This window comes from Colletotrichum costaricense (genome assembly GCF_030867565.1).
Source record: "Colletotrichum costaricense strain IMI 309622 chromosome Unknown Scaffold_10.1, whole genome shotgun sequence".
Taxonomy (NCBI): Eukaryota; Fungi; Ascomycota; class Sordariomycetes; order Glomerellales; family Glomerellaceae; genus Colletotrichum; species Colletotrichum costaricense.
In genome coordinates, this window is record NW_026848239.1 from 1076642 (window position 1) to 1101859 (window position 25218).

The 25218-nt window shown below is 54.4% G+C and overlaps 8 protein-coding genes across 8 annotated transcripts; 3 read left to right on the top strand and 5 right to left on the bottom strand.

Moving 5' to 3' along the window:
* Positions 1 to 2430: 2430 nt before the first annotated feature.
* Positions 2431 to 3036, top strand: CCOS01_09963 (uncharacterized protein; the record flags this gene model as incomplete). The annotated part of the gene is made up of 1 exon (XM_060458120.1): positions 2431 to 3036. The coding sequence occupies one exon, from the start codon at positions 2431 to 2433 to the stop codon at positions 3034 to 3036; it is 606 nt and encodes a 201-aa protein (XP_060311285.1).
* Positions 3037 to 3650: 614 nt separating this feature from the next.
* CCOS01_09964 (multicopper oxidase) lies at positions 3651 to 5529 on the bottom strand (the record flags this gene model as incomplete). Its single annotated transcript, XM_060458121.1, has 4 exons — positions 3651 to 4892; positions 4945 to 5064; positions 5117 to 5342; positions 5393 to 5529. 4 exons carry the CDS (start codon positions 5527 to 5529, stop codon positions 3651 to 3653), a joined length of 1725 nt encoding a protein of 574 aa, XP_060311286.1.
* A 3346-nt stretch (positions 5530 to 8875) lies between these two features.
* On the top strand, positions 8876 to 11452 carry CCOS01_09965 (sulfate permease; the record flags this gene model as incomplete). The annotated part of the gene is made up of 3 exons (XM_060458122.1): positions 8876 to 9152; positions 9217 to 9362; positions 9419 to 11452. 3 exons carry the CDS (start codon positions 8876 to 8878, stop codon positions 11450 to 11452), a joined length of 2457 nt encoding a protein of 818 aa, XP_060311287.1.
* Positions 11453 to 11836: 384 nt separating this feature from the next.
* On the bottom strand, positions 11837 to 13057 carry CCOS01_09966 (phosphomannose isomerase type I; the record flags this gene model as incomplete). The annotated part of the gene is made up of 1 exon (XM_060458123.1): positions 11837 to 13057. One exon carries the CDS (start codon positions 13055 to 13057, stop codon positions 11837 to 11839), a length of 1221 nt encoding a protein of 406 aa, XP_060311288.1.
* An 884-nt stretch (positions 13058 to 13941) lies between these two features.
* CCOS01_09967 (uncharacterized protein) lies at positions 13942 to 14958 on the bottom strand (the record flags this gene model as incomplete). Its single annotated transcript, XM_060458124.1, has 1 exon — positions 13942 to 14958. One exon carries the CDS (start codon positions 14956 to 14958, stop codon positions 13942 to 13944), a length of 1017 nt encoding a protein of 338 aa, XP_060311289.1.
* A 2657-nt stretch (positions 14959 to 17615) lies between these two features.
* On the bottom strand, positions 17616 to 19295 carry CCOS01_09968 (uncharacterized protein; the record flags this gene model as incomplete). The annotated part of the gene is made up of 1 exon (XM_060458125.1): positions 17616 to 19295. The coding sequence occupies one exon, from the start codon at positions 19293 to 19295 to the stop codon at positions 17616 to 17618; it is 1680 nt and encodes a 559-aa protein (XP_060311290.1).
* Positions 19296 to 19593: 298 nt separating this feature from the next.
* Positions 19594 to 19803, top strand: CCOS01_09969 (uncharacterized protein; the record flags this gene model as incomplete). The annotated part of the gene is made up of 1 exon (XM_060458126.1): positions 19594 to 19803. One exon carries the CDS (start codon positions 19594 to 19596, stop codon positions 19801 to 19803), a length of 210 nt encoding a protein of 69 aa, XP_060311291.1.
* A 1691-nt stretch (positions 19804 to 21494) lies between these two features.
* On the bottom strand, positions 21495 to 23483 carry CCOS01_09970 (uncharacterized protein; the record flags this gene model as incomplete). The annotated part of the gene is made up of 1 exon (XM_060458127.1): positions 21495 to 23483. The coding sequence occupies one exon, from the start codon at positions 23481 to 23483 to the stop codon at positions 21495 to 21497; it is 1989 nt and encodes a 662-aa protein (XP_060311292.1).
* Positions 23484 to 25218: the final 1735 nt, after the last annotated feature.

Below are 25218 nucleotides of genomic sequence, written 5' to 3' on the forward strand. Positions count from 1 at the left end.
CGCAGAAGAGAAATAGCAAAGGCACAAATTAGGGATGACTAAAGTAAATGCACGTTCTATCTCCAGACGGGCGAATAAATCGTTTTGCTACATGTTTTCCTGTTCAATTTGCCTATCATTCACTTGATTCAAGGTCACCCATGCGCTCCTGCCAGCATATATGCGTTGAGCGAACTTCCTCATCGCCGCTAACTCTAGTGGATGTTGTCTATCTCAGTACTCAAGGCATACATCGGCTTCATTCGCAATATAAATATTCCACGCAGCTGTGCTAGCTCTGGAGAAAGAGCCTGAGCATTCTCGAGACGCTCTAAGCCAGCTGAGCGGAATAGTTCTCTATCATCAGCAACACGCCGACGGCTCTGTTGCATGCATTCATCCTCAGTCTTATATCTCCTGCCGGCTCACTGATGAAAAGAATTGACGAACTCAATTGTATACTTGAAGATTTAGAAATTATCCTAGAACGCTTTAGAGAAACGGACTCGAAGGAGATTCGCTTTCGTTGGCTAAAGTGCCAGAGCGACGTCGAAAGAAAGAAAGATTTGCTAAGAAATAGTCGCGCAGTCTCCAGGAGTTCGTACAATATTGGCATGTGTGAGTAAAATATTCTCTTGAACATGTACCGTCTTTGTTCTACTTCATGCCGCCAGTAATACTATAATTACGTATTGGACATTGTAGGCAGCAATACCACGCTACTAGCTTACAGCTTTAGCTTCTGGCCGACAATGTTAGAGCTCTGAATACATAGTGTTTGTGCCAACCCTTTCTCGATACGAGCGGGGAAACAGAGCTCTCGCTAGCGCCAACCAACCCTGAAGCTGTTCCCGCAGAGCTCAGCGCGTGGTTATCCAGGCTTCGGAGTTCGCAGCATACAGCTTTATCACATGCCCTGCCCCGACTGACCTCAACAGGTTTGCATCCCTTGGCAGAGTTGACGTCCCTAGACACAAGCCGACATATTGAATTGTGCTCAGATTGCAGTTCAAGTCCTGATGTGGAGACAACATCCATACGACTTCATTTTCGCAGTCTAGAAGTAACGATGCGGGCTTGGGGGAGCCAAAATGCCTCACGGTCGCCTGAAGACGGAAACTCTGCCCATCCGGGGGGTTAATGCTACGTAGAAATTGATATAACAAGGAGGTTGGTTAGTCTTACTTCTCATACTCCCCCCACTTTTAAGCAGCAAGGCACTATGGTACAGGTAGCAAAACATTCACGTGAAGGCGTGAAGAAGACGCCAAATGCAAGTGCCAAAATTACTTCCCCTCATTTCTTCATTATGCTATGTTCCTTCCATGGTCACCGTGACAGCGTTCGTAGGCTCCGTCTTGCTCGAATATGCAAAGTTTGTCATTCAGTCCTGCAAAGTTAGCCTCGAGTCCGCTGTAAGTAGCGTCAAAGAAAACCAAAGTCCCAATATTAACTGAGACATTAAGCTGTCATGCGGCGTAAAACATATCAAAGACTGCAAAGATAGTCTAGATCAATGTAGCATTGCATTTGGTGCATCGTGGGAAGTGTCTTGGCTTGGCCGAGGGAACTTCTAATAGCGAGTTCTCCAAAAGTTGTAGCCATTTCTCGTCTTGAACATACTTCGACCAATAAGAGCAAGATTGAATAGGCGCGTGTGTTATCTAGTCGCCGTCCAGCCTATCTATGCGCATTAGGGTTACCTAATCACCATCTCGCAACCCTGTGCACCGCGGCACAGCTGATGTAGCCAAAGATGCCTAATATACATGCGGGTAACTGATTGGTCAATCATCTCTTGAAAGTGGAATGAAGCCCCTCGCTGGAAGACATAGCCCTAAAGGAACCCATACACTTGCCATGGGTGATACTAGTGTGATGTGAGAATACCATCGTTGCTCAATGCGGTTCTTCCCGGAACATGTGATGCGTGCAGCCTCGGACTCAAGGGTGGAGCATTTCTCGTGCTGCGGGTCCAATCATGGCCTGTAATTTTTGTTCCTCTACCTAGTCTTTAGCTTGAAGTCTCCTTGTGGGTCTGAATGCGAGTTGGAGCGAGTGACTCGTCTAAGTCTTCGCTGTGAAGCTTGGGAGACGTATTAGTTGACAACTCAACTGCAGCGACATCGCGCAGGGTATATCGCCCGGCTGAAATGAGGCTATCGTTGCTTTCAAGAAGCGAATGTTACATTGATGAAGCGAAGTGGGGGAGAAGCCTCGCCTAGGCTGGGCCGTAGAGGCATCCTCAGGAGCTGCTTAGAGTTGCGAAGCTGAGGGATGATGGGGAAAGAAGCCAAGAAGGCTCTTCGATCTGAATATAAAAGGACACGACTGGAACCTGCTTTTCAGACTGTGAGCCTACTGATAATTCAGAAGACAACAATCGATCTCGACTCCTCAGTCCACTCCATCAAAATCTTGAATTTCAAGCCTCAATCTAAATCCCTTGCAATGCATCTATCTCTTTCTCTCGTTGCAGCTCTCGCCGCCGCTTCAGCAGCCTTCAGAATCCCCGAGGGCGCAACCGACGGCACCTATCTAGCCTACTACGACGAGTCAGGCAATGAGGTCCACGTCAAAGACCCCAATCCTATCACTGTGGCCGGCCTTGCCTCGGCTGGCACTCAGGCGCGAGCCGTGAAGCGGCCTGGCCTCTCTCGGGTCCGCCGCTCTCCGGCCCCCAGCGAGCTCTTCGAGCGTGCGGCCACAGTGTGGTGCGGCTGCGGCAACTTCTTGAACAACATCGACTGTGACCGCGCCGTCCAACAGATCAAGAACGATATCAATGCTGCAGGCGGCCAGTCCGACGTTGGACCTGGCCTCGCGTGGTACAAGATTAGCGGCAACGTTGTCGTGTTCCTTTGCGGCCGTGGGCCTGGCAGTGGCCGCATCACCGAGGCTAGCTTCGCTGCGGGTCTCTCGACTATCACGAGCGCTTGTGGTCACTATGTCGCCGGAACCATCGAGAATGGCAACCTTGACGTCGGCTACATGCTCAATGATCCCAATGTTTGGTTCTGCAACAGCGCCCGAGGGTCTAGCGTGCATCAGTGCTAGTTCGTTGCAGGGCTTGCTCCAATCTCATTGCACTCGTGTGAGGGTCAATGTCAAATTTGCTGCCATTCGTTGGATTCAAGCGTTCTTGTGCAACGATGCACAGGAACTTGTGTTGAAGTTGGTAATTCTCGTTTTGTGGGACTTGGCCGATGTTTGGAGAACTAGTATCATTCTTATTGCTCAGCAACCCTTGAAGTTAAATAAGTCATGGAAAGTACATAGAGGACGATAATTCAATCTCGCAATGGACTGACCTATTTTGTATACTCGCCAATTTCGTGCCATTTGCGATTTCAGATGTCTCAGCATTCATTCAGCCAAAAACGAAAGGATTCTTTCGCAGTGAGGCGAAGAGAGCAAAGAAAAGCCCACAACCACCTATCGACGAATAAACTGCCTGAGGCAATGTACAAGTGCATTTGTCGTTACTGGTTTACAAGTTTCTATGATTACCTAAGTATGAAATACAAGTTCGAATGCCAAAAGTACAGTACAAGTAGTAAAGTTTTACAAGTGAAAGTATCCCCTCTGCTCTTCCTCGGCCCACCTCGTCGGATGTACATGATTTTCACACAATATCTTACATGAATCTAGGAGAGTCAACCTCAGATCATCTACTGAGGTCCATCAATAGCAGCCTGTGCAGCTCTCTTCACACGTCTCATCTTGACGCCGCCACGAGTGGACCAGTACTGATCCAGCCTCGTTGTGACCTCATCAACATTGTTGTAAGGTTGAAGCGATGCCATGAACTGCACTTTCTGCGTAATAGCATCAGCGCTAAAAGCCGTAGCTGTAACCGGAACAGCTCTCCATCTAGCCTCCATTGGGTCGGCAAAGGAAGTCTCGTTGTATCCGAAATCGGCTAGGGCCGTCACGTTGAATGCCGCCATCATCTCGTGGTCCTCATGGATGAGGTTATGGCAGTGGAACATGTACACGCCATCCCATGGAGCATAATGCGCCTCAACGCGGACTACCTCACCAGCGTCAAGCCAAACCACATCCTTCAGGCCAGCGGCCTCATATGGAAGGACGGGTCTCTTCGCCTTCGTGCGGCTGAGGACGCGGAAGTCGACGAGGTGCACGTGGATGGGATGCGTCCAGCCGCCGCCGCCGTTCTCAAACTCCCAAATCTCGACCTTGCCGCGAGGCACGTTGGCAAGAATGCGGTTCTTGACGTCGCTGAAGCCGACACCGTTGATCTTCCAGCCGCCGCCCTGGCGGTGGAACAGGAACTTGCGGTCGACGCCGTTGCCCTGCGACGGCGGGAAGGGGACGTTGCGGAGGTTGGCGGGAACGACGGCATTGTCGACAACGGCGGGCTTGCTGACGACGAATCGCATCACCTGGTTGGTGAAGCCGTAGTCCTTATCCTTACCGACGTCGTCCTGGTTGCGGAGCGTAATGTTTTGGCCCGCAAACTGGCTGAAATCGAAGACGACCTCCCAGCGCTCGGCCATGGAGATAGTCAGGGTGGAGGATGTGATGGGGCCCGTGAGGAGGCCTGCATCGGAGGCGATGACTTGGAAAGGAATGTTGGCGCCGCCGGTCTGGCGCTGGAAGTAGAGGATGAAGGATCGTGAGACGGCGGAGTTCAGGAAGCGTAGGCGGTACTTGCGGGGTTCGACCTTGAAGAAGGGCCAGGGTTGGCCGTTGACATGGATAACGTCGCCCCAAAGGCTGTCGGTCTCGCCAGCGGGAGAGAAGAGAGAACCGTCATTGTTGTATTGCTTAGATGACAAGACGAGAGGGATATCGTTTACGCCGTATCCGGTGGGGAGACCGAGAGCATCCTCTGCGGGATCCTGGATGATGTAGGCACCGGCCTGACCAAAGTATGCGTTGACGGCAGTCTGACATTCGTGGTCAGCTGGATGAGACCAAGACAAGGCCTGAGAAACTTACGATATCCATCGCGTGGTCATGGTACCACAGGAAGCGTCCACTCTGGCTGTTGGGGTAGTAGTAATCCTTGTACTGGCCAGGCTGAATGCGATCCTCCGCCCACCCGTCCCAAGGTGCCCTCTGACATGGCATTAAACAAGTGGCAAGATATGATGGGGCTCGAGAGACTTACAGAAGGCGAACCGTGGAGATGCACCGCACTCGGCAGAACAGCCTTGTTGGTGAATCTGACAACCGTCTCCCGTCCCCTGGGCACCAAGAAGGTAGGACCAGGAGAGATGCCATCATAGCCCACAAGCGAGGCCGGTCCCTTGTTGGGATAGACCTGCTGCTTGAATGGAACGATGTCGACCTCGTAGTAATCGATCTGCTTGTTTGTGACCGGGTTCGTGATCGACCTTGGTTGTCATCAGTATGCTAGTCAAGGATTAGGGGCTGCATATCTCACATCTTGGGCTGCTTCACCGGCGGAATCGGCAGAGGAAACTGGTAAAAGTACTTGTACTCGGGACTCAACCAGTCCTTTGCAGATGACCCTTCAAAGAGGGCCATCGCCGCCACGAGGTGAGAAGCTCGGAAGAACATCTTGTCAAGAGAGTGAAGGGGAGGGAAGGGAATTCGACGCGAGGGAAGCTGGGTATCGTTTCAGAGACGAAGCTTGGCCTGGTGATCCAACATCAATAGGTTACCAGGTGATGATGGCTTATATATGCCGTTGTAGTGACCAAGGTTTTGGCCTGTATCCGTATTCCCCATCATGATGGGAGAAAAACACCCGAGTGGCGTCGCCTGGGCATCCAGGCTATCGCCGCCTTGTCGTCCATGGCCAAGACTGTCCGAACATACATAGGAGCGGAAGCCCAGATGTGTTCCCTGGGTTATGGCTCAGGCTTCGTGACTCGAGAGTGCACTCTTCTTTGCGCCGTAGGGAGAGAGTCTAGAACCTTAGAATAGCACTTCTCGCAGTGATCGGATGAACTGTGTAAGGTCAGCGCGTATAGGAAAAGGCAGCTACTCCTGCAGAAACTATGACATCCTCCCCCACTTTCCGCGGAGGGCCTCAAGATCTCATTGCTCTATGTTGCTTTGGTCGGAAAGGATCAAGCATCGCCAAGTCGATTGACGGAGTGCGCATCGGGTGACCCGAAGAATCGGTTTGGCTGCGAGGCTTCTGGACCCGTGCATGCATTTGCAAGCTGCACATTCGGCTATCGTAAGTCAGAGCCAACTGTGCCATTAAGGGGGTATCATCGAAAATAGCGGAAATCGCAGAGTCCGGTGTTCTTGGCATCTGGAGATGACCCCCATCCCCCATGGAGACCGCCTTCAAGATATCCACAGCCAGCCCAGCACGCACCCTCGGCGCGGGATCGAACAGAACATGAGCAGGCCGCAATGCAAGTGCATAGCATCTATGCCGCTCGCTGTTAAGGTCGAGAGGTGCAGGCTGCTGTAGCAACATGGACTGCCAAGGCGCGCCGGCACGAACGTGTGTTTCCCCACGGACATGAAAAAGGCAATGGTCAATAATTCTCCTTGTCAACATTTGCATTTGAGGTTACACGAATGGGCTCGAAAATTGTTTGGTGAGCCTGTAAGGAGCTGGCAATAATCCCTTCGCAATAATTTCCTCGGTGGCAGCTAATGTCAATCGCGAGGTTTATTTGCCGCCGGCATATCAACACACCCGTTCAGTTGAAGGATGACGGACGCCTCTTGGTGATCTTTTCGAGTGGCGCTTCAAGCTAGTGACGGTTCTCGATGAAGACCATCCGAAGGCCCGGACGCGCCCCCCTGAAACTGACGCTCTAGCTCGGATGGATAGACTCGGGGCTGACAGCTAGCTCATGTCGTGCAAGGCTCGTGAGCCACGTATCGATTCTGACTTCCCACGCATATCCGATCTTAGGCTCGCGTGATGGATGGTGACAGATCATTCGATATATGCTTTTTTTCAGGCGACAGCGAACTTCGTCCAACTCCGGGCTCCGGTAAAGGCGAAGAGGTCAAGGAACAGCAGAGTCTCGGGCTGAACAACGTTGTCGGACTTAGCCGGGGTGAAGGCCGATGCTTGGACCCACTTACGCTCCGTGCCGATCCCGCGTGTAATTCACGACTCCAAACTTTCTCCAAGCCCGCGAGAACACTACAAATACCACGGCATCAACCAAGCAAACATGGCATAATTCAATGATGCAAAAAAGCAAAATGAAGGGGCTCAACCGGGGATCGAACCCGGGGCCTCTCGCAGAGTAGACAGACGTCGGAACCCAAAGCGAGAATCATACCTCTAGACCATTGAGCCAATGTTGCGAGATGTTTGCATCTCGGAATGGGACTGCCGACTTCCGAGAGGGTTGTCATCTAAGTAGTCTGATCGACAAGCTAAGGTAGAACTGATTCTTGTTCCTGTCACCCTCAACTTCATGACAGCCAGATACAGACTGTGATTTGGTTCACAAAAGCACGGTTTGGAAATAAGAGCGATTGGATAGGTACTCACAATATCGCGAGATGGTAAGTTGTACTAGCGCAGAGTGCCACGCCTGCCAACCAACAAAGGTTCTGACTAAAGAAGGCATAGCCTTTGATGAGCCAAATCATGTGGCCGGTGCTTCAACAGGACGACACCGCCTTTGACGGCAACCGACGTCACCGTAGTTGACTCCATATGCCGCCGTAGTGGAAACCGACCGAGTGCCGGTAGTAGAGTAGTAGACCGGGATCTTATCTTTTTGTCTCTATTGGAACGTCACGACTTTGTTGAAACATCTAGAATCAGGAATGTTCCCATATCCCTGTACCTTAGTAAGGGTGCTATTCCTCATGAGATTTGACGACAGCTGACTGAGGACCATCGCAGTCGTTGGCGACGAGACGTGCTCCAGTCGCCAGAGCCGCATGAACTCAATGCCAAGAGAAGAATAAAACAGCCGTGAAGCGGCAACTTTAATACTCTTACCACCGTAAGACAAGGAAGCGTGACCTTCATTGATCCCCGACAAACGGGGCCGCGCCGGTTCCCCATCGTGGATCCCGCCCGCCGAGGACCGATACCCGCGCCACCCAGCCTCTTCCGGGACGGCTATCGGCCGGTGACCAAAAAAGGACAACCATCACTCACCGTCGACAGCACTTTGCGGGCGTGCCAACGCGTTATCATTCGCATCATCCACGTCGGCGACACAAGTCAAGTCTTGCTCCACCGTTCATGTTCGTGATCCACATCTAGGGCACTAGCCTCTAGGCCATCATCTTTGGTCGCCGAGAGAGTCTAGTCAACGCCGGCATCGTGGGAACGGGACCCGCCCTCCCCACGAAATCTCTGCCACTGCCGTGATGGCTTGTTGAGGATGCTGACTAGATGCCCGAGAATCTGAATTTCTTCCCTCCAGGTTTTCCTCTCATGTCTCGCATCGCGTCAGTGTCATGTTATGATGTTAGTCAACATGAAAGTGCCCGGGACGAGCAAAGAACTAGACCTGGCCCAGATACTGCCTGTACTTCACTCAAAGAAGACCCGAGGAAACTTGTTCTAGCTCGCCGTGTCAAGGCCCCATAACGTAAGGATTATCTTCCCCGGTCTGCTGCCAAGCTAGCTTCCCCCTTGTCCGACCTTCGATAAGTCTCGGGCGCCAAGGCGGCTGGCGGTGCGGCTTCTTGTAAAGCGGTCGGTCTTTGCCTCTCGAGACAGCCGTTGTCTCTGTCCTATAACCAACCCATGTATTCTTTCGGTTCATACTTAGGTACACTGTCTTCGCTCGGCCCTTTCCATCTGAACGGTGACGATCTTTGCTTCCTCTACATCGAGTGACAGCTATCAACGGCTTGACATCTAGTCTTTTGAAACGACATTGGAAACTATCAACCATACTCTCCAATTAGCATAAGCACCCAACATCCAATAGCAGCAAGCATATTTGTATCCAATATGGCGGCCAGCAAAGCTGGTGCGTTTCTCGCAAAGATTCTCGGTATCGATCTTGAAGCCAGCACCCGCCACCAGACACAAGAACTCCACGACCACGTTGTCAACGCCATTTCTCCATACGAACCGTACTATGAAGAGGATCCCACAGTAAAGGAGTGGCTGTTGGAGCAAGTACCAACAAAAGAAGGATCAGCTCGTTATGTCAAAAGCCTATTTCCCTTCACGAAATGGATTTTGAGATACAACACTCGCTGGCTCATCTCAGATGCTATTGCGGGTAAGCACTTCCGGAGTTCCAGGCCAGGCAACTTGGCGGCATCAACTAACAATCCCTTACTTAGGTGTCACACTTGGTCTCGTCGTCATCCCACAAGCTATGGCCTATGCCCTCCTCGCCCGCCTAAGTCCTGAATATGGACTTTACACATCATTCACTGGTGCAGCTCTTTACTGGATATTCGGAACCTCCAAGGATATTGCGATAGGAGTAAGATGCTCATAGTGTCACATCCTTGTGACAATTTCATACTGACTGTATAACAGGCAACCGCCGTCGTCTCCCTCCTCGTCGGCAAAGTCAGCGCCAAAGTCCTCGAAGAACACCCTGGCGAATTCCAACCAGAAGAAATTTCCAAAACCCTTGCCTTCCTTGCCGGTGCCGTCCTCCTCGTCTTCGGTCTTCTCCGCCTCGACTGGATCATCGAGTTCATCCCCCACGTTGCCATCTCCGCATTCGTCACCGGCGCCGCCATCACAATCACCCTCAGCCAGATTCCATCCCTCCTCGGCATCGACGGCGTCAACTCCAAAGAGGCCGCTTATCGCGTCTTCATCAACACGGCCCGTGGTCTGCCCCGCGTTAAGCTCGATGCCGCCATCGGGCTGACGGCTCTGGTGCTGCTGGCTGCCATCAAGTGGTACACGGAGCGCATGGCCAGGTCGCAGCCTAAGCGGAAGCGTATGTGGGAGATGCTCTGCTCGCTGCGCATGACTTTTACTATCTTGCTATACACACTTATCAGCTTTTTGGTGAACCGTGGGCTAGAGAACGGGGAGCACAAGTTCCGTATAACAGGGACACTGCCCAAAGGCTTCACACACGCTGGCCCGCCTTCTTTAAATACAAAGCTGATCTCGGCGCTGCTGCCAGATCTACCGGCTACGGTCATCATTCTTGTCATTGAGCACATTGCTATCGGCAAGTCCTTTGGTCGCATCAACAACTATACTGTCCAGCCATCTCAGGAACTTATCTCAATCGGATGCACCAACCTATTCGGCCCCTTCTTAGGCGCATACTCTTCGACAGGCTCCTTCGGCGGCACCGCAATTCTCTCAAAAGCCGGAGTGAGAACACCAATGGCCGGCGTCTTCAACGGAGCGATTCTCCTCCTCGCGTTATACGCTCTCACCTCAGTACTCTATTACATCCCCATGGCCAGCCTAGCAGCTCTCATCATCCACGCCGTGATCAACCTCATAACCTCTCCAGACCACATCTTCAAGTCATGGCTCATGTCACCGCCTGACGTCTTCATCTACTTCATTGGCGTCTTCGTCTCCATCTTCACCAGCCTCGAAGACGGCATCTACGTCACAGTAGCCCTCTCTGCAGCCCTTCTCCTCCTCCGCCTCGCCCGCTCCAAAGGCCGTTTCCTCGGCGCCGCGCGCATCTACCAGCACCCGGACCACCGCACCAGCACCACCCTCGACCACAAAGACTCGGACCACCACTCCATCAGCAGCTCGCAGACCCTCTTCCACGGCAAAGCCCCTCCGTCGCCGCGTCTCCCGGCATCACACGACGTGTTCCTCCCGCTAGATCGCAAAGACGGCACCAACCCAGCTGTTCAAGTCAATGAGCTCTACCCAGGGGTGTTTATCTACCGCTTCACCGAGGGCTTCAACTACCTGAACCAAGCGCAGTACGTTGACCGCTTGATCGAGCACGTCACGCACTCCACCCGCCGCACGACGACACCACACTACGACCACCCAGGCGACCGCCCCTGGAACGAGCCCGTTCCGCCACTTTCGACAGTTGAAACCGATAACGAGTCCCCATCATTGCTGAAGCCGATCCTCCGGGCCGTCATATTCGACTGCGCTGCCGTGAATAACATGGACTCGGGCGCCGTGGAGGGCTTGATTGACCTGCGGAACCAACTCGATAGGTGGGCGGCACCGGAGCCAGTGGAGTGGCACTTTGCTGGTGTTCATAACCGGTGGACGCGGCGCGCGCTGTCGGTGTCTGGGTTTGGGTGTCCGAGGACGGGTCATTTGGAGGGGTGGGAGCCGGTTTTCAGTCTGGCTGATTTGGCAGGGCGGCCGCCGATGATGTGCGAGCAGCAACTTGTTACAACGGGGTCGAAGACGGCGTGTGTGGCAAGTGATTCCGAGCAGTCTTCCTCCTCATCAGCTATGGAGCAGGGTGTTCTGGGGTCCAAAGAGGGAGGAATTCGGCACCTCGCGGCTGTTGGGGCTATCAACAGGCCGTTCTTCCATCTCGATCTACCTTTGGCGGTTGAGAGTGCCGTCAAGAGTGCGAGACGGAGAGATCATCGACCACGGGATTGAAACATAAGCGGTCATGCATGCATCAGAAAATTGAATGTGCGTTTATAGTCGTCCGGGAGACATAGTGTAATACTCTTATTTTTGAATGATGTTAGAATAGATACTCCAATAGCACGTAAGTCTAATTCGAAGAGCAAAATTTACTTGACCATTCGACATTACGATCAAATTCAGCTCATCTTTCTTACTTCGAGACATGTGAATTGTCACTCCGCTCAAGCCGGAACAGTTCAATTCTATCGCTGTAGCGGCCATTGTTTCAAAGTACTTATCATACAGGATGAAGAGAACCCAGACCATTGCCTCATCAGGTCGCATTTCTCAGATTCTAAATATGTGATATCTGTTGTGCATCCTCTACTGAAAGTCTGACCGCCAGGCCGATTAGACCACAGTCGTAAAGACCTGCATCTTCCCCTTGGTTTCCCACTTGGCCTCGATGCCGGGAGCAAGAAAGTAGATATGACCAGCCTTGACGTCAAATTTCTTCCCGTCCGCCTCCAAAACCCCCTCGCCGTCAGTGACGATAGCAACCGAGGGTCCTTCACCCGCCTTCAGAGCTTCCGTCTTGCTGCCCTCGTCCAAATCCGTCTTCAGCATGTCGAACTCGCTCAACGGCGGCGGATACACGACCGTACGTCCTTGTGTGCCACGAGAACTCTTCTCCGCAGGTAAAAGCACGTCATTCTTACTATGCGCCTTGAAAGTCAACGTCTTGCTGAACAAATCAATGTTGTTCCTGTCGCCGGGCGGACAGAAGCCCGTATTGAGGACGTTGTTCGAACGAGCCATGCACTCCACAATGTCCCCAGACAGATAAGCATGAATGCCATCGGCAGGGATATACAACGCATCGCCAGCCTCCAGCGACAAAAAATTCATACACAACAGCGCAACCAGGATGCCGTTGTCGCCTTTACCAAACTGATCCTGCAGACGCGGCAGAAGATCCAGCACGTAGCCGTTCCCGCCCAGCTCCTCGCGCGGGGTGCCGCCGAGAGCCTTTGAGGCCTTTTCGACAGTGTTTTCATCGGCGAGCAGAATGCGGCGCGTGACCTCCCGTAATGTCTCGTCGGTCCACCTAGTCGTCCCATCGGGGATCAGGTTGCGCAGGGCAGGGATGTTGAACACGGGCGAGATCTGGTCCAGAGGCTTGAACCCGGCAAAGACCTCAAACGGACCCAGTGCCACAGCAATCTCGGGCTTGTGGTTGGCGTCGGTGAAGTTTTCGGGGTCCTGCTCGTGGAGCTTGCTGGCGAGAGACTTGTTTGGGTGGATCTGGAGGGGTAGGGCTTTTGCGATGGACAGGATCTTGGGAAGGTAGGGGAGCTGGCCGTCGAGCTCGGTGATGACTTTTTTGCCGAGCAGTTTTTCCTTGTTCTTGTCTAGGACGTCCTTGAGGAGCTCGCCTGTCTCCAGTACGCGTGCGGGAAAGTCGGGGTAGTCGCCGAACCACATTTCTGAGTAGGCTTCATTGTCGTTTATTGTGAAGCCGCTTGGGGTGTTTTCGCAGAGGCGTGCGGCGAGCGAGTCGCGACCCTTTTTGCCCCAGTCGTAGTTGTTGCATGTGCCGCTTAGCTGAAAGACTGAGCTTTGTGAACTCATGGCGGTGGTTTTGTGAGCCTTTTCTCTCTTCTACTATTGTCTGAGGAGCTTCTGTTTCTCTTCTCTTCTCCAAGGTACTTTGGGTATAATTCTAGCGTGGTGGTCTTCGGTTGATGATCAGGGGTATCTTGTCTATAAGGTAATTTTAAGTCTAATTAGTGAGTGCGACGGTCTTCTTCTTGAATCTTATACAACGTGCATTCAGATCTCATATGGGAAGTAAGTGGTTTGTAATTCGGATATTAGGTGACCAGTTAGTGACGTCGAAAAGATTGACGCAACAACATCGTCATAGAAGTCTTGGAGCCGTCCGGCGCCCGGTCCCACTTTGCTATGTCTCGGCGGGCCGTGGCGAACTCGAAGCCGGACCTGCAGCTCCGGTCGACGGTATAGCAGCGGCAACTTCGGAAAAGCTAATGTATGTTGACTGATCCAGGCTAGAATCGCGATCCTTGGTAACTGATTACTACATGTAGTTACTTAGGTCGGTCCACAATCCCGCACGCATAGTCCGGTTCGTGACGTTAGGCCTAATGGTTGAAATGGATGGTCTGACTTCACAACTAAATTACAGTCAATACACAAATTAGAGTGGCCTCAATTGTAGCTTAGCGACTAAGATTTCAATTGGTCAAACGCTGACTCCATGCATGTCCCTATTCCAGAGATCCAACATGACCCTTTCATGTAAGCCATCTTCTACTCAATCTTGAGATAACCACGCCAATAGGCATTAGGCGACATTTGGCACATATCGGCTCGTACTCGATTAATGGTATCACCCCATCTCATTGAATTAGGTATAGAACTGTAAAGACAGGTATTCCCTCACATTACCGACCAAGAAAACGCTACGCCAGTTTTAAATTACCATTTTATTTTCTTCACTCATCACACCGAATCTCAAAAAACTCGGACAACTCAGCAAATCCAAGCCCAGACCCAGGACCATCAGGGCGACCGATCATTGCGGGACTTTCTTCCACCCTGAGGCCATCGCCAGACCGATCAGGTCGGCCACCCTTCCCAGGCCCATTTCCGCCCTCGTCGCCTTTCCTAGACGAATACGACGAAGACTTGCCTTTCGACCTGTTCTTGCCCTTGCCCTTGCCTTTGCCTGTGCCCTTTGGCCCACCAGTCTGTTCAGAGTCATCACCGGCGCCTTTGGGATTGTCTAGGTCATCAGAGTCCCCTTTACCACCAGCAGCGGCATGAAAGACAGACTCCTCAGCACCCCAAGAGAAGTTACGTGCGCCGGGAGGGACGGCCGCGCGCAATGTTGCGCGCGGCGTAGAGGTTGAGAGAGCGGCCGTTGCGAGAGGCCTTGGCCTTGCTCGCCTTGTTAGCCTTGCCCGCACCAGCACCGCCGGCAGCAGCGCCGGCGTTGGCAGTCCCGTTGTTCGCGGCGCCACCGGCAGCGGCGTCCTCGTCAGCAGCGTTGCCGTTGCCGGCGGCAGCATCTTCTTCATCAGCGGCGTTTCCGTTGTCTGCCGCGGCGTCCTCCTCATCGGCGGCATTGCCGGCATTACCGGCGTTGTTGTTGGCGTTGCCAGCATTCTTGTTCTTGCCGGCCTTTGCGTTTCCAGCTCCAGCGTTCGCATTGCCTGCGTTCGCGTTTCCGTTGCCGGCAGCAGCATCCTCGTCATCGGCAGCAGCGTTGCCATTTCCAGCGGCGGCGTCTTCCTCATCGGCGGCGTTGCCTGCATTGCCAGCGGCAGCGTCTTCTTCATCAGCCGCATTGCCAGCGTTGTTGTTGTTGTTGGCGTTGCCGGCATTGTTACCGGCGTTGTTGGCAGCGCCGTTGGCGGCGTTCTTGTTCTTGCCAGCCTTTGCGTTTCCTGCTCCAGCGTTGGCATTACCGGCGTTTGCGTTCCCGGCGTTGGCATTTCCAGCTGCGGCATCCTCCTCGGCGGCTGCGTTGCCTGCGTTGTTGTTGTTGGCGGCATTGCCAGCGTTGCCGGCGGCCGCGTCCTCCTCGTCGTCAGCGGCAGCACCGTTGCCAGCAGCAGCATTTCCAGCATTGTTGGCGTTGCCAGCGTTGTTGGCAGCACCGTTACCGGCGTTCTTGTTCTTGCCAGCCTTCGCGTTGCCGGCTCCAGCATTGGCGTTACCGGCGTTCGCATTACCGGCATTGCCGTTGCCAGCAGCAGCGTCTTCTTCGTCATCCGCAGCAGCGCCGCCGTTGCCGGCAGCCGCATCCTCATCGTCTGCGGCCGCGTTTCCGTTGCCTGCATTGGCATTGCCGTTACCGGCAGCTGCATCTTCCCCGTCGTCAGCGGCAGCACCGTTGCCAGCCGCGGCGTCCTCTTCGTCCGCAGCATTGCCGGCATTGTTCTGGTTGTTGGCGTTACCGCCGGCATTGCCACCCTTGGCCTGGGCACCATTGCCCCCAGCACCGGCACCAGCAGCCTGCTGGCCACCGTTACCGCCACCACCGCGCTTACGCTTGCTGGCTTGGGCTCCTGCCTCGAAGACGTTGATGACACCATCACCGTTGAGGTCGTCCGGGTCTCCGGCCGCGGCGGGGGTGCCGTTCGGGTTATTGCGGTCAAAGGTGGACTGGAGCTGCTGGATGAGTTCGCTGCCTCCGGCGCGGCGCTCGCGGCTGCGTGAGACTTCGGAGGCGGGCGCCGCGGCGACGACGCCGGCTAGAAGGGCAATGGCTGCTGTGGAGAACTTCATATTGAAGTGTAGGGAGAAGAGAGAGATATGGTAGTAAAGAGAAGGTGAGAATGGAAAGAGAATAAAGTACACGTGAAAGAACAACTACTGCCCGAGTAGTGTTGAAGAGAATGAGACTGGCTCAAGGGAAAAAGGAGAAGGAGAAGAGCTTGGTGATGGATGGACTGAGGTGAGGGTGAAGAAGTAGAGTAATCGTTATCACCAGCGGCCAAGAAGCCATGCTTTATATCCCAACTTGCCAGTCGATTTCACCTCACAATTAAGGTCTGCCTACCCCATATGTTCCCCCTGTCTTTGCGCCATCATCTGGTATTCTTGCGCTGAACTCCAGCCGCCCGTGGGTCACAATGTGACGGACCATGGAGTATGATGCCAATACCATCATCCCATGAGCCTCAGGGAAGAACCCTCGTGAAACAAACCACCATTGGATCAACGGATCCGAGTCACCATTCTCTAACCATGGCATGTGCCAGACTCTCGGAGCGGCCTCTCAGATCGACCCTTCCTCCAACGTCTAAACTCCCCGGCGCCTCGGTGTATTATGGCGAAGTGACCGTCAAAGTGACAGGCAAATTGAAGCCCTTGTTGTTGATGGCGGAAAGGTTGTGGGTTGGTCTTGGCTGAAGTTGACATTCAAAGCTCCACCACGGAGACTGCTCCACAAAAGTTTCGCGGAGTCGCATTTCAGCAGTCTCAGGAGTTCGGTTTGTCTCAACATCCCTCCAGAAAAAGGTCTTGGCTAAGTCTTGGCCAAAGGGGCATTCTATTCCTTCAACTACCACGTCAAATACTCTTGGCAAGTTTGCTCAGGTTGACAACATCCATCTGAACTATGAGCAAAGACAGAAAAAGCTCAACACGCACTGCGCCAAGCCCACCTCCAAAACGTCCGTCTGGGGTTCCCCTTGGCTGTCAGACTGCCAACTCAAAGTTGTTAGGTGACGCTCAACCCAAGTTCTTCCAGCTCATCCGATGGACGAATAAACGTCATGTGCCATCCGTAACTCGGGATGTCAGACTCCTGAAACACCACACCCCGGTACACAACCTCACCACATAGAAGAAAAAGGGGGTAAAGAGAGCACGGCCTAGGAGGAATAAGAATTTTTTAAACATTAACAGCAAATAAGCTCCAATATCACCATAGTAAGCTTGATTTACAGTGGACGGGGGGAACCACAACCCTGGGCCGGAGCGGCGGGGAGGAGGGAGGGGCCACAGAGGTCCAGCCAGCGGCTCGACTGATGTGATGGTGGATTGTGGGGGTTTGAGAACTATTCCGAACGATCGACTCGAGTGTCCTTGACAGTGAGGGAAGATTCCACCTCAAGTCCGGACCCAATCATCTTGGGCCGGGAGTTGAACCAAGACCAGGCTCCTTTTCCGTCCCGGTTTCGGTCTTCGTTCTTTTTTGAGAGGCGGGCGGCAGATCACGTCGGGTTCTTGTCTTTCTCCCCGCCCCCAAGTAGAGGGGCGTCTATTCTTGGAATCCCCCTCGCATCTGCCGCTCGCTTTCTGTGGCTCTGGAACTCGTGATCGTCTGCGAAACCCGCGTTGATCACGTCTTGGTGCGGCATATACTCATCGTAGACCCATATTATGCCATCGAAGTCTGCGTTCGTGGTTAGGCTTGAGCAACATTGAGAGAGTCTTCGATGAAAAGTAGACGTGGACATAACTCGATGATTTCATGCAGTTTTCTTGCGTAAAGCAAGAAGAAGAACTTAGAGACCCTTGAACAGGAGTCCCACCATACTGCGTAAGTACGAACAAGGTAAATAGGTATTAAGGTACTATTTAGTATACATCATGAATGTAGAAAGGGGAAGTCGTAAGACATGCCAAGAGCACGTCACCACTGGTGTGAAGCACCTCAGAAGCTGTAACACAGATCCCAAAGCGGCACCCGGGTACTGTAAAGCTCGCCGCTCCACCACTTTGTTGCGAAGCCAGTCAAGTTGAAGTAGAAGTCCGTCGCAAACTCGACCCCATTCTTCTCGGCGCAGATCAACCCGTCCTTGGGCACATCCACACTAACTTGTGCCACCTCGGCCGGCTTACTCGTAAAGTTACCGCCCCCGATAGTGCTGCTGCTGCTGCTGCCGCCAACGCTACCGCTGACCCCCAGATTCTGCTCCCCGCGCAGCTTGAACACGTTATCGAACCCTGGCGTCGCCGTGATGCCGGAGCTGAGATCGACCAGTCCGCCGAGCAACTTGAACGCCAGCTGCACGGTAACGTCCGCTGAGGCGTCGACGCGCACATCAGCCGACTCGGTGATGTTGGCGTAGCTGCTGTACTTTGGCTCCCATCCACTCGCCGACGACTTCTCCCCGTGCAGGAGGTCGAGATGAACGTTGCCCGCTGGCAGACTCACGCTCAGCCCCGCCGTGACGCCGACGGCAGCAGAGACGTCAAAGTCTAAGCCCACAGCGAAAGCCACGCCCGGACCGAGCTCGACGATACCGGGGACGGATACGAGGGAGTAGGATAACGCGTCCGGGGCGTACTTGAGCGCGTGGCTGTAGGAGGCGGCGACGTCGACCGAGACGCCAACGGCCGAGTCAAAGGTCGTGTCTAGGTCAAAGTACAGAGCCTGCAGTTTGAAGCCCCAGAAGTTGTACTTTAGGTAGCCGGAGAAGGTGATCTTGGAGCTGAACCAGGCCTCGTCGGCCGTGATGTTGACGTACTGCCCGTCGCTATAAAGGACCGTGTTCTCGGCGATGCCCTCGGCGAAGGAGAGGGAGACGGACGGGTCGAGGGTGAGGCGCTTGGAGAGCGTGGCAGCCGGCAGGGAAGTGAAGGACATTTCGCACTCGCCGGCGATGTTGGTGAGCTCCTCCTTTGAAGCTGCGACCGTGATAGATAGGTCGCCCTTGCTGGAGGTCAAGCCCGTTGCGAGGAAGAAGCCCCGTTCAAATTCGGCATCGCAGTTGCCCATGTGGTTGGTGATGAGGATAAATCCTTCTTCGGCAGAGTCGGACCAGTCCTTGACAGCCTCGTTAAAGGCGTCGGCGGAGGAAAAGGAGACGGTGAGCTCGTCATCTCCGCACGCGACGTTGCTGACGGCGTCGACATGCTCGAGGACCACGGCGGGGTTCTTGAATGCGAGCTTCATGTCGATGGAACCTTGTTCCTCCGTGTCCGTGGCCGCGTAGTAGAGCGAGACATTTGTGGCCGGGACGATGTTGATGGGGTCTTTGGTGTCGATGCCGGGAGCGGCGGTGGCGCCAAAGGTGTGTGTTGTGTTTACAGCTGGACGAAGGGTCTCGGGCTTGACGGCGAGGGGCTCGTAGGCTGGGATATCCTCGATTACGTGCGCTGCTTGCGCGGTGAACCTCTCCGTGGACGTTGGCGTCGGGACGGTGGTTAGGGTTGTGAAAGAGGACGAGGAGGAGGCTGCTTGTTCGGGCTGATCGGGCATCTCGACGACAATGTAGGTGACGCGCTGGATGCCATCAGATGAGCAGCTGCACCCTTCGGTATGAGCTGCTGCGCCGGAAGCAAGCAGCAGTCCGGCCAGGAAACGGCCGATTACACTTGAGCGAACCATGATGAGGGTATCGAAGAACAAGGTCAAGGAGGACCAAAGAGTGTTGGGTATTCAGAACGAATGTCGTTGGGGAAATGAGAGGACGCACAGCAACGAAGCTGGCCTGGCTGATGTTCAAAGAGTGACTTGGTGAGCGCGGAATCACCGACGAGATGCCTACAGCTTCAACATCGTGAGACTCGACAAGAGAGGCGGCCACTAGGCCTTATAAGGTGGCCGCTTGTCTCTTCTCTCCTTCCATCGTCTCTATCTGCATGCCTTGCTTTCTCCTTATCCTTACCCAAGGAGGATTAGCCATATGCCAGATCAGATTGGTGTGTCGGCAATGGCGCAGCTGCCGGGACGGAAACCGAGCAAGGTATCCTCGAACTTCGGGGAGCGCATCTCAAGCACGACTGGACGAGGGGAAACGCAGCCGAAAGATGGTGTGATGCCGCCTATTCGGGCTACGAGCCTACGAGGTTATCTGGCTCTCGTCTCCATGGCAGGGGTCGTTAGTGCAGGATGAAGGAGACAGAGGCGATTGGTAGTTCAATGAAATGCAACGTTGACGGATTAGCAGCCACTCGATTAGGTTATTCCCACGGCCACATGGTCTTGGATATTGCCGGATACTGTCCGGAGGTGGAGGAAACCAACGCGCTGCCCTCTTCATCCTCTCGTCGAGGACGGCTATGATAGCCGGACAACGTGTCTTGGACTCTTGGGAACAATGCCGCTGACGGGCTCCGCGCGTCTTCCCCCAGGGGGATGACAGCACGAAAGGCACGCTTTCGGCCAGATACATCCTTTGTTGGTGATGGACTCATGGAGTCTTGCCCGTGTACGGACGATGCGCCGTCAGGTAGGAATCAGGTGGGACAAGAGTCAGGGTCCTACCAGGGAGAGGGGGAAGACGGGATCCTTTTCTCAGGACTCGATTCTATTCCCAAAGAGACCAACACGGGTTAAGCTCAAATGCCGAGCATGCGCGGTCATTGGATCCCTTGTTGATCATCGAAACTCAACTGGTCCCCTGATGATCTCCCATGTATCGATGAGAAGAAGGGCTTAATGGGGATTCCGTTCTCTCTAGCTCGGATAGAACCGCCCAATTAGGACGTAAAAGTCCACATGTTGATTGTCATTGGCTTGATGCTACCCTGTCATGACTGTTGGCTTTTACTCCTCTTGCTCTTTTAGGGTAGGGGAGCGGCCCCCAATGGCGGTCCGTTATCGTCGATTCGTCGCAGCGCGGTACCTTACAGTCTGACAGATGGTCGCCCCTGAGGCCAGCAGGATGTGTGACAGGGTTTATCCCGTGCCATCATCGCCATGTGGCTCCGCTGGTCTGCCCATTCGTGGGTGTTTAGGCCGCCTCTTATTTCTTTCGATCCTTGGGAGAGAGAAAGTCAGGACTAGCTTCAACTGAGACAAGTTGACCGTTGGTATCCGTTGGTAGGAATGTGATTTCTGAGAGGAATCCCTCTGGTCTTTGGTGTCCATCTGGCTGCTGACAAAGAGAGGATTGCAACTTTAGTTGGTTCTTGTCTACAATCGGTTGCTTATGAAGACCATCGGCGGGTCTATTGGTTCGGAACTGGCCGTTAGCATCAGTGTTAAGGTGCCGCTTTGATCTCAACGAGGTCGTCGCTCACTGTTTGGTTCTCATTTCCCTCTTCTTCTTCCCCCCATCGTTTCTCACAACTGCGCACGACTCATCTTCCATGTTCATCACATGGCTTTTCCATAACACTCACCTGCCGGATTCCGAATTTCTCGCATCTCATCGCGTCGCTTTCGGTCATGTCTATAATTGACCTAGTCAACTGCTCACTTGGGACTAAGAGGCCCGCAAAATAAAGGACATGGCACACGAACGTAAAAAGCAAATTGGGAGGCGCGCCGGAATACTGCCGATGATGAACTGAGTCTTTGTTCAATTTTGCTCAAAATCGGCCAGTGGCCTTGACTCGCTCTTCGTATTCCCTCGATCTAAGCGGATGAGCAAGGGAAAAGAAGATGCGAGGCGGGAAATTTGTGTACAAGTCGTACATAGTATGTACATGAAAACTCATCGAGCTACACTCTCTTCACCTTGCTGAAGAGATGTACTCAATGCTGCTACTCCCAAACTCCGTCTCTCTTACACTCTCCTCTCGAATCAACCTCTTTTTCATCATCCCCACAAGGTAGGTTTGCACCAGATCATCTACTCATTTATGCGGTGACGTAGACGGTCTTGATGGTGGTGCGGGTGCTGCACTTGCCGCTGTGGGCAGGGGCACCAGTGGGCTTGGGACCGCGGGTCTTGGTGCGGGTGCGAGTCTTCTTGGTCTTGGAGGCAGCGCCGGAGGGGGTGGCGGTGAGCTCGGGCTTGGCCTCGGAGACGGTGGTGCCGGGGACGGGAGCGGCAGAGGAAGCAGGGGCCTGGGACAGAGTCTCGAAGATGGGGATGGGAGCTCCGGAGGGGGCAGAGGCGGAAGCAGCCGGGGCAGAAGAGGCGGGGGCCTCAGCGGGGACGGAGGCAGCCTGGGAAGAGGTAGGGACGGCAGCAGGGGCGGAAGCGGAGGGGGTGTAGGCCGGGCCGGAGATGGTCTCGAAGATGGGCTCGGGGGCAGTGCCGGAGGCGAAGGTGGGGTCGGCGGAGTTCACGGCGCTGGTGGCGACGGCGTCAACAGCCTCGGTAGTGGAGGGGGCGGCGGCGACGGGAGCGGAGGAAGAAGCGACGGCGGGGGCGCTGGTGGCAGGGGCAGCGGAGGAAGCGGGAGCAGCGGAGGAAGCGGTGCCGGAGCCAGCGCCACCAGTCATGCAGGCAAAGGACATCTTGGTGACGGGGGAGCCGGTGACGGGGCCGTCGAGCTTCCAGGTCATGGAGACGTAGGGCCAGCAGATGCGGCCGTCGGACATGGTGACCATGTCGCCGGCGACGTAGGTGTCGTCGGAGCTGAGGACCTCACCAATCTTCTTGCCGTCGCTGCCGACCATCTGGAACTTGGTGCCAGCGAAGGTACCCTGGCAGCCCATGGCGTCGAAGGCGCAGGTGGGGGAAGAGATCTCTTCCCAGGTGACGAGGGCCTTGGAGGAGTCAAAGGTGGCGGCGTGGGCGTTGGAGCAGTCGTTGGAGCCAGAGGTCATCCAGTTGATCTGGGAGTCACCGTCGGCGGTGCCGGCAACGGAGGTAGCCTGAGAGCCGACGAGGGTGTTCTTGTCGGAGAAGAGGGCGATGGCGACGTTGCGGTTGTTGGTGCGGTTCTTGGAAGTGGTGTAGCCGGAGCCCATCCACGAGTTCTCGGTCAAGTCCATGGCGCCACGAGAGACCCAGGAGAAGATGTACGAGTCGGCACCGATGAAGCGGGCGAGGTTGGAGTAGGAGCCGGACATGCCGCCCATGGCCTCGTTGGCACCGCCGTTGATGACGTGCTCGTTGGAGATCTTGACGTTGTCGTTGGTCATACCCTGGGACTTGGTGTTGAGCCAGATGGCACCCTGGTCCTCAGCGCAGATGGAGGCGAAGGGAGCGGCGTCAGCGGCCTCGAAGGCGATACCGGTGTTGTGGGAGCAGCCCCAGCTGGAGGAGGCGCCGGCGATGGAGGTGAGCTTGCCGGCGGTGTCGACGTAGCGGATGGCATCACCGAAGTGACCAGTGGCATCGCCCTGGTAAGCGGTGACAACGATGTAAGCAGCGTAGTAACCGGCCTTCTCGGAGAAGACGAGGTCACCGTTGACGTCGGGGGAGGCCATGGCCTGGCTGCCGTCGACGTTGGGGCCGCCGAGCCAGGTCTTGAAGGTGGGCTCGGTCTTGCCGGTGGTGTAGCGGTAGAGAACAGCGATGGCGACGTCGGTGCCGGAGCCGGAGAGGACCTCGTTGGTCATGAGAGCGAAACCATCGTTGTGGGCGACGAGACCGGCGGCCTCCTTACCACCAGAGACGGTGACGGGGTCACCGGTGGCGGCGAAGGTGGTGGGGTCGATCTGCTGGACGTGGACGCCCGTCTCGGAGGAGTCGAGATACGCGAGCCAGGCCGACTTTCCGTCGGGGGAGACGGCGAAGGGGGTGCGGCGGTGGTGAGGAAGACCGGTCCAGTAAGCCTCCTTGATGGGGTTGAAGGACTTGATGGTGGCGGTATCGACGTGCTTCTCGAGGGAAGACGACGTCAGCTGGGCAACGGCCGCGGCCGCGAAGCCGAGGACGGAGAAGAAACGCATGTTTGCTGGTTGTATATAGCAGTTCAGGAACTTTCAAAGTTCAGTAAATGATCGTGTATGTTTCGTTTGGTAGCTTTGTGAAAGGGACTAGAGCCTTTGTTTGAATGAGTGAATGAACGAATGTCTGGAAAAAGAATGTCGGTTGGGGCAAGGAGATGGTCAACAATCCCTTGATCGCAAGAAGAAGAGAAGAGAGGAAGCCTTGGTGTCTAGCTGGGAGGTGCGGTGTTTGCCTCCATTTAAAGAAGACAATGGTGCGAATGGAGCCGTTCAACAAGATCCCCATGTTGCCCATATTGGGAACCCGCACCACCACTACCACCAACATGGCCAGCATAGACCAGCATCAGGTAAGGGGGGTGTGTGGACTCTAGTCTCTGGAGATTTCGGGAGAGCACCGCCGTCGCGGTGTCAGTGTCAGTCATAGACAGGCAGAGAGGAGTCGAGGACGACAGGGCTAGATTGCTAGACGAGGACCCAATAGAGTATGTGGTTCCTTACTCTGTACGTACGGAGTAACCCCTCTCTGTAATCTGGATGGGCGTATGTGCGTGTAAGTCGATTGCACACGATCCTGGGCTGGTCAAATCTCCCTGGCCGTTTCACCACAGCAAACGCGGCGGAGGATGCAATTTCGACTATTCCCCACCCCGTCCATCCCGGGGCCCGGGGTGGCTTTGGCTAGTGTACATGGAGTGGCCAGCGGGCTAGAGTAAGACTCTCTCACTCTGGATGGGAACGCTATGGAACGCCAACCGAGAAGAAAAGAAGACCAAGACGGAGTGGCGGTGGACAGACCAAGCGCTAGAGTTTCCGGGACTCTGGGCAAAGAACCGTCGATTACACTGTAAGTGTAGGGACCATTGAAGATGCTTTGGGTGGGAGATGACGGCATTCGACTTCCCTGATACCATCGACCACTACGTAAAGTACTCTGTATTAAACTTCCGTTGTTTCTCTCAGAGCCAGCCGTCGTCTCGTTTCCTCCCGTGTCTGCCAGGTTCACCCCCAATAGCCGACAGCGTTTCCCTAGAGAGGTTCATCTTGGTAAGCTCTGATTTTACACACTAATAACCGTACATTCAAGAGCCCACGCAATGGATAGACTTCCGGAAGGGATTGTCATGCAGAAGCTCGGATTCGCGGGTGGCTGCTTGGCCTGCCTTTAACACCCGATCTTATTTCTCAACTTCAGACGACGGGCCTCTCGGCTCATGGACCAGGCCTTACACGAGGCATAGTATCCGTGATTCCGTCCAGCGAAACTGCAAAGAGACTAGGCCATCGCTACGGAAGTACGGGGCACCAAAGAAGAGAAACAAGCCTGCTAGCGCCTATCGGTCTCTTACCAAGCGTACGGTCAGAGACGTATCACTCCGTAGCGTACGCGGGAAGGGAGAGAGAAAGTTGACTGTGGAGGGAAGACTCCAAAGTAAAAAAGCACCACCACTTTCAGCGCCTCGGCCTCCCGCCCACTCCTTAATTCATGTCAAACAAGTGGATGGTCCAGGGTCACCGTAGCGCATTCCACCAATGAGCCACCGTCTGCAGATCGCTTGGTTTCAAGAACCTGGTCTCGACATCCCACTCTTCTCGGTCACTGTCTTTTTCTTTCTGTCTTTTTGTTTTCGTCTGTCAGCTCTTCCATGGATTTACAAAGGAGATAGTGCTTCAAGGCTTGGGAACATTCCGAAAATCCGGGGAACAGGGCACTCGACTTCCAGTGTTCCGCAGC